At 61.4% G+C, this 9,232-nt stretch overlaps 1 protein-coding gene across 6 annotated transcripts in view; it reads right to left on the bottom strand.

Annotated features, from left to right (window-relative positions):
• Positions 1-2,571: 2,571 nt before the first annotated feature.
• Positions 2,572-9,232, bottom strand: part of AGAP3 (ArfGAP with GTPase domain, ankyrin repeat and PH domain 3) — a 58,231-nt gene continuing 51,570 nt past the window's right edge. For 3 of the 6 annotated variants that reach the window (XM_012786186.3, XM_076006733.1, XM_076006735.1), the window contains 7 exons: positions 8,660-8,827; positions 6,849-6,986; positions 4,904-5,058; positions 4,718-4,808; positions 4,332-4,554; positions 3,402-3,657; positions 2,572-3,259 (listed from right to left, as the gene is read on the bottom strand). In XM_012786186.3, the coding sequence (XP_012641640.1) occupies positions 3,053-3,259; positions 3,402-3,657; positions 4,332-4,554; positions 4,718-4,808; positions 4,904-5,058; positions 6,849-6,986; positions 8,660-8,827 (1,238 nt within the window). In that variant the 3' untranslated portion in view covers positions 2,572-3,052. The remainder of the gene's footprint in view (positions 3,260-3,401; positions 3,658-4,331; positions 4,555-4,717; positions 4,809-4,903; positions 5,059-6,848; positions 6,987-8,659; positions 8,828-9,232) is intronic. The other 3 variants (XM_076006732.1, XM_076006734.1, XM_076006736.1) reach the window with 1 other exon arrangement.

Below are 9,232 nucleotides of genomic sequence, written 5' to 3'. Positions count from 1 at the left end.
CACCCGGGACTGCTCACTGCCACACTGTGTGCTCCCAACACGCTGCTTCTCGTCCCTCTACCCGCTGAACAGGCAAGCTCCTTCATTTTTGCTTTCTCCGCTTTGGAAGAGTTGGCAGGCTTCAGGGTAGAGATTCACTCCCTTTTGTGTTATGAAGGGTGATGGAGCATTTGATCCTAGGTTTAGCTGGGTGTGTCCAGGCTGTCTAACTAGGTAGAGGTCCTGTCAGTGACTGGGGTGGGTGTGGGGGGCTCACTCATGTCACCTGTGAGCTCATTAATAAATTTTCTATGCAGAAGACACAGCAGCTTAGTCTATCTCTGCCACCCTTTGATATTCCAGACGCAAGGGCCTCGGGGAAAGACCCGTTTCCAGTTTTCTGGTTTTAACCGTATTAACTGCGGTCTCTCCTCCCCCATTGCACCATTTTTGAAGCTTGGGGGATAGCACAAGCTCCTCTGTTACCACACAAGATCGGCTGAGGGAGGCCACTGCAAGGCGGATGGGACAGAAATGAATCTGCGATGGTTTTACAAGAGTGTGTACTGTGGGGAGGCTACAGAAATCACAGGTAGGAACTGGCATTCTGTTCTGGAGCAAACTAAGGAACCGCACTAGCGGACAGAGTGAACACGGAGCAGGGCTCTACAGAGACGTTGGGTAGAGGGGGTTAGTAGAGAAACCAGTTGAAGTTGGCATCCTGGTAACTGGGCTTCCTGAGAAGAAACATGACCTGTATTGATTGGGGAGAGGAGCTAGACACAGAACAGAACCATCAAGAAGAAAAACAGGTAGGCTACGAATGTGGCAAGGAAACAGGAAACTAGGGTCAGGGAGGGAAGAGGAGTACAGCTCAGTGAAATACCGGGCCTGTTCCTCTCCCTCCTCAGAGAGCAGGTTTCTGGCCAGTCCCGATTCCTGGAATGGCAGATTTGTCAACGTCTCCTTCGCTCTAACACTGTTGAACACACCTCTTCCCAGCAGACTCAGACCACCTTTCCTTGGCGGTTCACTTCTCCCAGCTAGTTTTGGCAGCCAGACGGTAGGCAGCCAGGAGCTGGGACTGGCCATTAACGGCACCACAGTCCTGCAGCTGGGGCAGCACTGGTCCAGAGCGCGTCTTCTCCGGTTTGTGGCTACACTTCAGGAGGGCTTGGGAATTAGACTGAAAATGTGTAGTCCCATTCTCAGCCTGGTCTGGATCAAAGCTACGTTTACTCTGAGACCGTTAGACTCAGGCCACACAGGGCAGCTACTTACAGGGTAAGATTCTTTTTAGGAGATAAGCCAGGCAGAGGTGGAAGATCACAGGAGCTACTGTCCCTTTGGCGAGGCTGCAGCAGAGAGGCTTTGTGGCTCCGTGACCCGGTGGTGGAGGGTGAGTGCGCACCACCAGGGCAGGAAGGCTGGCGAGAACCAGCCCAAATCAAGGCCTGATCCACCATGTTTTCTGGCACTCCCCATGAAGCCTCCTGAACGGTCCCAAGCTGTATCTAGCCTTCCCAACCAGCTGATCTTCCTTAGGGACTCTGGGGTGATTACTGCTAGTGTCCTGACCCTAAGAACCCACGGCCCTGTGTCTGTTCCGCCCTAATCTATATGTAAGGTCTTATCAGCCTTGCAAAAGGGGCTCTGGACCAAGCAAATAAACTCTGGTTTCCTCTCTGAATAGTGTTACTCGGTTATTTCCCTACATGTAGGCAGGTGCCCATGCACGGAGCACCAGCCCACCACACCTAACGTGTACTCGAGGTGTTTGAGAAAACACGGGCCGCCAGCAACGTGGCTCCAGGAGTGAGGTAGCAACAGACTCCTGAGAGAGCAGGACCCGAATGTAGTAATGTCTCATCCTCTAAGAGCCAGCAGAGAGAGTGGTTTCCCCCAGGTCGTCTTTCTAGAGTACCCAAGGGATACGGTGAGAAGGAAAGCAGGGGCTCTGGATTCTGCCCCTCTAGCTTGGCTTGGCAACATGTCGGTGGCAGTTAAGGTGGCGGTTCTGGTGTCAGTGACCTACCTCCTCCCTTTTCCTCACAAGCAGAGCCTGGGCACGAGTCCCTCTCCCCTGTCACACAGCTGTCCTGAGAGAGGTGCTGCCACTCATCCCGTGGCCTCCTTGAAGTTCTTCTCCCGTTTATTGACTCTGGCGTCTCTGTGCATCTGGCTGTGGGGCGGGTCCCCAGACTCGGAGGAAGGGGGACAACGCTCGTGCCCTTGCTAGTCAGCACAGGGAGGGGCATGAGGTTACCAGGGACAACGTTGGTGACAACGAAGAGACTAGCTGGAATCTTCCTGCAGGTGGGGACTGAGTGGGGACGGCGGCACCAGGAGGGAGCCGAGAGCTCTGTCTCCTCGTGCCAGGGCTCGCTGTGCCCAGCCGCTGGTGCGCCGCGCCTCTGCCGGGGAGGCGGAAGGGAGCCCACGCGAGGAGGAGGCCGAGGAAAGACAACCTGGGACCCAGGCTAAAGGGGAGAAAGTCTTAGAACACAGACAGCAAAAAATGACACGTAAGGGACACGGAAGCAGCGGTGAGGGGCGTTCTTGGAAGGGCAGCAATGTAACAGGGGACAAGGCCACACACACAGTCTGGTTTATTGGCTCATCATACACGCACACCAGGTATGTACACAAACATAAATATTCCAATGTACAAAGTTTACATAGGACTCACAGATCACCCTGTCTCTCCCATCCAGCACCCCAACCTGTGCCCTGTCCCAATTTTAGGATGAGGGCTTGCGGGGGCTGGCAGCTGGAGGAAGGGATCTGGAGGAGGGAGAGGTCCCGCTCCCCTCTCCTCACGGGCACCTCCAAAGGGTCCTGTCCCTTTTCAACGGCACCTCTGGGCAGAGGGCTAAATACCTCGCTCCCTCTCTCTGCTGCGGCTCAAATCCCAAAACTCTCCTTGGATCCCTCTGCCTCTCCTCATTTCCTCTCCTCCTTCCTCTGCGTGTCACTGCTTCTCTGTCTCTGTGTCTGTTTCTTCCAGCGCCTGCAGAGAGGAGGATCCCCAGACTATGGAGTCCTTCTGGCCCCTCTGTCCTTTTCCTGGGCCTTATAGGAGGCTGGGACTGCGGTGCAGCTCGGCAGAGGGGTTGGTGCCGTTGGCAGGCTCTCTGTTGGGGGTAGGCGCTAAGCCACAGCCCTCCCCGGGGCAGCCGTGCTGGATCAAGATGTCTGCACACTCCTGGCTGCCGGCCCGGCGGGCATAGGCCAGCGGGGTCAGGCCCCGGGCGTCCCGGCTCCTCACGTCCACCCCATACTGCAGGAGAAAGCACATTTTCACCGTTGGCATGACATGGGAGGAGAGATACCGGTTTTGGGGGGAAGGAAACAGAGGTGGCTTTCGAAGGGCTAGAGTGAGGAGGGCGAGATCAGGGTAGGTCCGAGGTGCCTGGACTCACCCAGATGAGCAGCTGCGTGAAGACAACGTTGGCCATGGCGCTGGAGAGGTGCAGAGCCGTCCGCCCGTCCCCGTCCCCATAGGTCTCGTTCACCTCCTCCTTGGACCCGTGTGCCAGAAGCATCACCAGCAGCCGCAGGTCGTCCTCCACCACCGCCCGGAGCAGCTGCTGCCCCAGCGGCACGTCGGAGCTCGGCAGCGGGGCTAGGAAGAGCTTCTGCTCGTACTTGGCCCGTATCCAGCGCTCCTTCTCCTCTCTGCAGCCACAGGTCCGGCGGGCGCGAGCGAGGCAGGACGGCAAGCCAACAGGTGGGCAGGGAGGCGGTCAGCACAGGAACGGGGGACGAGGGAGAAACAGAACGTGAGACGGAGCAGAGAGAAGAGAGAGAAGCCCAAGAGACCCCAGGGCACACGGAGAACGCAAGGCGGGCAGGAGAGGCTGAAAGGAAGGGACACTGAAGAGAGGACCCTTGGGGCAGCAGGGATGTGGGGGCTGAGAGGGCAGGACGGCTCCAGGCAGGCCCGGGTGGCAGCTTATCTGGCCGTCTGAACTCTCTCCGACTGGCAGTGCGGGAACAAAGCGGGCGGGGGCCGGCGCTGGGGGCCGCGCACTGCCCTATCTAGCGCCCATTCTCCCCATCTCCGCGCCCGGCCGGGCGTCCGCTCCACATCGCGATAGGGGCCCGGCGCATGCGCCTCCTGCTGGCCCCCTGACCTGCTGATAACGGCTCAGAAAGGGCCCGTTGTTGTGAGGCGCCTGAGTGACAGGCACCAGAGGGGGCGGGGGACCCCCAAGGGGCCAACTGCCAAGCAGAGCAACCGCTACTTTTAACCCTTCTAACACTGTCACGGGCCACTGCAGTCTTCCCCTCGCTGGGAGCCCCGGATGTCCCCGCCCTCCCTGGCCAGCTTCAGGGCCCCATCCGCTCACCTGCACGCTTCAGGCCCTGGCTTCGCGTAGCCGTCCAGGGCCCCCTCCCAGACGCTGTTGGCCAGGGCATTGCCCATTGCAGTCATGACAGCCAGCAGCTCGGGGGGCCAGTCGTCAAGGTCCAGGGAGCGGACCCGGGACAGGTGAGCCCCCAGGTGTCGGTGGATCCCTGAGCACTCGATGCACATCAGGGCGCCCAGGTTCAGGCTGGCCCAGTCTGGGTCTAGGCGAGGAGAGGAAGACAGTGCAGCCGACGGGCAGCCAGGACGTGGGACAGCTAGGAAAGTCCTGCCCCCTGCATCCTCCCGCCTCTTGGAGCCTGCCAAGCTTTCTCTGGGCCCCCCACCCCCAGCCCCCCAGCCCCCAGCCCCAGCCCCAGCACTCACTGGGGGCATCGCAGTCGATGCAGAAGCTGTTGCCACGGACGGTGCGGACGGCCTGCACAGCCAGAGCTGCGTTCTGGTTCCCCAGCCGCGTCTGCCGGGGACGGGAGAGGCAAGGGTCAGTCACGAGGCCTCTTGCCGCCCCGTCCCGGCCAGGTGCTCCGCGAGGCCCCGCCTCCCCGTGCCAACCTTGTCCTTGGCGCTGCGGCAGCCCTGCAGGCTGGCGAGGATCTGGGCCTGCACGCTCTGCACCCACAGCTCCCGCTCCTCCGCCGTCGAGGCCTCGAAGTGCCACGTCTGCCCGGTGAGGGACACCACCACGAACTCGAAGGACTCCTCCGCCTCTGTGGAGGGGAGGTCACGCCTTCAAGGCACCCGGCCGACACACACGCCTGGCGCGGCAATGCCACTCCCTGCCCGGCCCCCCTGGCACTCGTCCTGCCCCAGGTCTGCCCACCCGGCCACACGGGCCACGCTCGGGGGGGGGGGGGGACACGCAGAGTAAACTTGTAAGACTAGTGCGAGCCCGCCGACCTCACTCCTAACCACCTGTGGAGCCTGGGGGGCAAAAAGGCGGTGACAGCCCTTGACATCCCTGGCACTGCCAGGCACGGGTCTGCAGCCAGAGCGAGGTGCTTCCTGGGGAAAGGAGAGCCGAGTGTCTGGAGAAGGGTGCGACGGGCGCCAGGAGGCAAATGCTGGGAGAGGGTGGGGGAGGCGGGAGTGGGCACCATCCGTATATGTCAGCTGCAGCCGCCTCATTTTGCAGCTCATTAAACCCAATATTCCTGACGGCGTCAGCGTGGGGCTCCTGGGAGCTGGGCCCCTCCCCCACCACCCTGGCACAGACAGGCAGGAAGGGCAAGTGCACGGGGGAGAGGAGGAGAGGTTTTCTCCGGGAGCATGTTAGCAACCGGGGCCCGCGGGCATCTGCGGGAACAAGCGCTGGGGGCTGGACTGCTCCCCCCGAGCAGTGTGGTGAAGCCCCTCCGAGCTCTGCTCCCCCAGGCCCCGGGAAGACAGCCACAGCCACACGAGTCTCATTCCAACGGTCACTGCCCCATGGTGAACAGTTCCTCACGAGCAGTGTGACTGCGCCATGGAGGCCAGAGAGACAGCACCACAGGTACCTGTTGGGGAGGCCCCAGGGCGAGCCGCACCTTTGGCCAAGGCCATCCCTGCTCCTAAGTCCTCGCTGCATCTTGGCCCTGGGCAGCCCCACCTCAATGACGCCAGCCCCTCCTGGAAGTCTTCCCCTGCTGGCTCCTGCTCTCAGGGCCCCTGGCGGGACAGGGCCGCCCTCTCACACAGACGGCACCGGCGCCTCCGCCTGCCCCAGGCACCACCGCTGCACCCACCTCGCCCATAACCACAGCCTCCGAGCCACAGCGTCTCCATGGTCACTGCGGGACTCAGTCCCCTGGACCCCAGTGGACACCCTGTTCCGTGAGCGCCAAGCAGCACTGTGTCACAGGCTGCCTGGAAAAGCTCATCTCCGCTCACCTGACCCACGCCCCTAACCCTGACAATTAGAGCAGAAGGAGAAATTGTGAGTCTACAGAAATTAAACTTATTTGGGAGCAAAGAGACTCCAATCACTGAGAAGAGGGAGGTTTTGAAGATACTTTGGGGAAAATGAGAGGAGCAGCGCTATAATTAGCAAAGGATTATGAGAAAGGTCCTACCGCAGGATGCTTAAGGAGCTGAATTCCTTAGCCTAGGGAAGACTAAGGGGAGACGTCGCCGGTCTGTACACACGTATTAAGCACCTACTAGGTATCCAGCACTCGTTAAACTCGGATGACACAAGAGACACAGAAAACGCAGGTCCCGCCCCACGTGTCTTGGCAGAGCTACTGCACTAGTAGCCCGCTTTCGTAAACCTTCTTTGAGAATAAAAGAAGTAACCTCACATTTCAACAGAAAGAGTTTCAGTTAGCAAAAAAAAAAAGAGAACCTTCCTGAGATTCTGGGTCTAGATTACCAAAAGAAGTTAGGAAACTACCTTTATTGGAAATTACTACTAGAAAGTGCCTAATCCACTTAATGCATAGAAAAGGTGTTACTTTTAGGGTACTGTCCGCAAGTCCCACTGCCCACCTCCTGTGCCCGTTTCCCTCTGGGGCCCCCTAACCTTCAGCAGCACTGCTGGGGCCGTCTGGTCGGGGGGTCCCGCTGCTCTTTTTCCGCCGGTGCTTCTTCCGGTTGGAGTGGGGAGATGGGGGAGGCTCCAGCTTGGGGCTGGAACTGAGCACCTCAGCTGGGCCACTGGCTGGTGAGGGGAGAGGTGGAGAGGTGTGGGAAGAGGGGAGGCAGAGGGCCGGGGCAGGCCCCGGGCACAGGGAGGGGGGACCAGTCCTGCCAACCGTAGCTGGGCCACACCTGGGCCAGCCAGACGGACACCCTCTCTCCAGGCTCCAGGCGAGGGGGCTGCCAGGCTACCCAGTCCCAGAGCTCCCAGCCATGGAGGAGGGAAATGTTGGGAGTGAGGAAACTTCGAGCAGGAGAGAGGCGCAGGGAGGAGACTGCCTCTGCAGCCTGGAGGAGGGAAATGTTGGGAGTGAGGAAACTTCGAGCAGGAGAGAGGCGCAGGGAGGAGACTGCCTCTGCAGCCTGGAGGGTGGAAGGCAGCCCGGGAACTCACAGGGAGCTGAAGCCCCAGCAGCTCCGCACCAAATTTATCCTCAATCACACTCCCCGCTCCTCACAATTAATAGCAGAATTAGAAACAATCAGGGAGCTGCCTAATTACTGTCAATTAGAGCGCGCTAATCAAGCTCTGTCTCCCACACCCCGCCCGGCGCTCACCACTAAATGTCAAACTTCATTAGAGGCAGACACGCTCCCTCCCTCCCTGCCTTCCTCCTTCCAGACTCAACAGAGGGGCCTCGCCAAGGCCAGCACAGGCCCTCGGACCAGTGACCCCGGCAAGGGACTGGGTCCCCCTTCTCATGCCCTCCATCCTCACTTCCCCCGGGGTGGGTGTGGGCCAGGCAGGGGGCAGAGACTCCGGTGCTGGGATCACCCAGCGCCTCCCTCAGCACGGCTGCTCCAGAGGCTGGGGTGGCCCAGGCGGGGTGGGACAGCGGGCTACTGAAGGGGATGGGGAAGGGTCTGTGGGAGGCAGCTCAGCGAGAGCGCGAATGTGCCGCGGCTGGGGCAGCACTGGGACGGCTGGGGCAGCACTGGGACGCAGGTCTGCCCCGGGGCGCCCACCTCCTGGCCTACCAGGGGCAGTGGGGCACCGGTCTCCTGTCTGTACTCCTTCACTGTAAGGGGACTGTCCCTTCCCTCCCTGCCCCTTGGACTGCTGACGGGGACTGTGGCCAAAAGGTTAGCACTGAGGGGTGGACTGGAGAGGGAAGCTTGAGTGTCTGACCTGCCTAGCCCAAGGAGCCAGCGCAGGTGGGAAAGACCTTTCGGGACGACCCCAGGGGACCCCTGGCCGTAGCCCATAGCCGTGGCTAGGCGGCTAGGGCAGAGGTGCTGCCGCCCTTCAACGTGGCTGGAGGCTCACACAGCTTAGAGCCCAGCCTCTGCCGCCCCACTCAGCCTTCCCGTCCCCCTGCCGAGAGGCTGATGAGCTGACTGCGCAGGGGGCTGATGGGGATGCAGGAGCCGCCACCAGCGCTGCCTGGGGACAGGGGAGGAGGAGCTGCGGGGGACAGGCCTCTAGCACTGGCCGCTGGCAGGGCCGGAGGACTCTAGGCAAAGCGAGGGGGTAAGTGGCCACACATGGTGGCTGGAGAGGGGTCAGGGCCCCTACTCCGTTTCCAACAAGAGACTGGCATAGGGCCCACAGCCAGGTGTCCCTGACCAGCCCTGGAGGGCTCAGCTGGGCAGCGTCCCATTGCAGCCTCCCAGGCTGAGAAGCCTGCACAGCTCCCCTCCTCTGTCCCTTAACTGGGTCCCCGAAGAGGGGGGACAGGCAGCGCCACCACTCACCAGGGTGCTGCGAGCCCGGGGGCAGGGCAGCGGCCTCGGTCCACTGGTCTGCGCTGGACACGGAGCAGGAGCGCTGAGGCAGCCCCTCCGTGCGCGGGCCAGCCCAGGCCGCGCTGCTGAGCGGGCGCTCGGAGTGCAGGGACGCGCTGCTGGCCAGGTGGGGGGCACCTGAGGGGGGAAGGGTCAGACTGGACGGGAGGCCAGGCAGAGGGTGCGCAGAGACACTGTCCTGCAAACAGGGTGATGGCCAGAGCCGAGACATTCCAGCAGGTTCTGCTGACCACAGATGAGATCTCGGGTCCCCAGGCGGCGGCCAGGCTTACCGGGGAGCCAGAGACCTTGCCCGGCAGCCCGTCCCCAGACCTGCACACCCCCTCTCCATGCACAGAAAGGCCCACAAATCTGTCCCCTCCCTGTGACCCCAGAACTGGAATGGGTGGGGGAGTAGGACATGGGGAGGCATCTCCATGCCAAGGCCTCCCAACTTGTGGAGTGGCTGAGTGGTGCCAGCGCCCCTCGCTGCACACTCCCTGGCCTGGCCGCGGCGGAGAGCTGGGCCTGCCCTGTCCCGGC

This window comes from Microcebus murinus, chromosome 9, assembly GCF_040939455.1.
Source record: "Microcebus murinus isolate Inina chromosome 9, M.murinus_Inina_mat1.0, whole genome shotgun sequence".
In the NCBI taxonomy this organism is placed as follows: Eukaryota; Metazoa; Chordata; class Mammalia; order Primates; family Cheirogaleidae; genus Microcebus; species Microcebus murinus.
The sequence above is the reverse complement of the archived record's forward strand: the minus strand, read 5'-3'. Positions and strand labels throughout refer to the sequence as shown.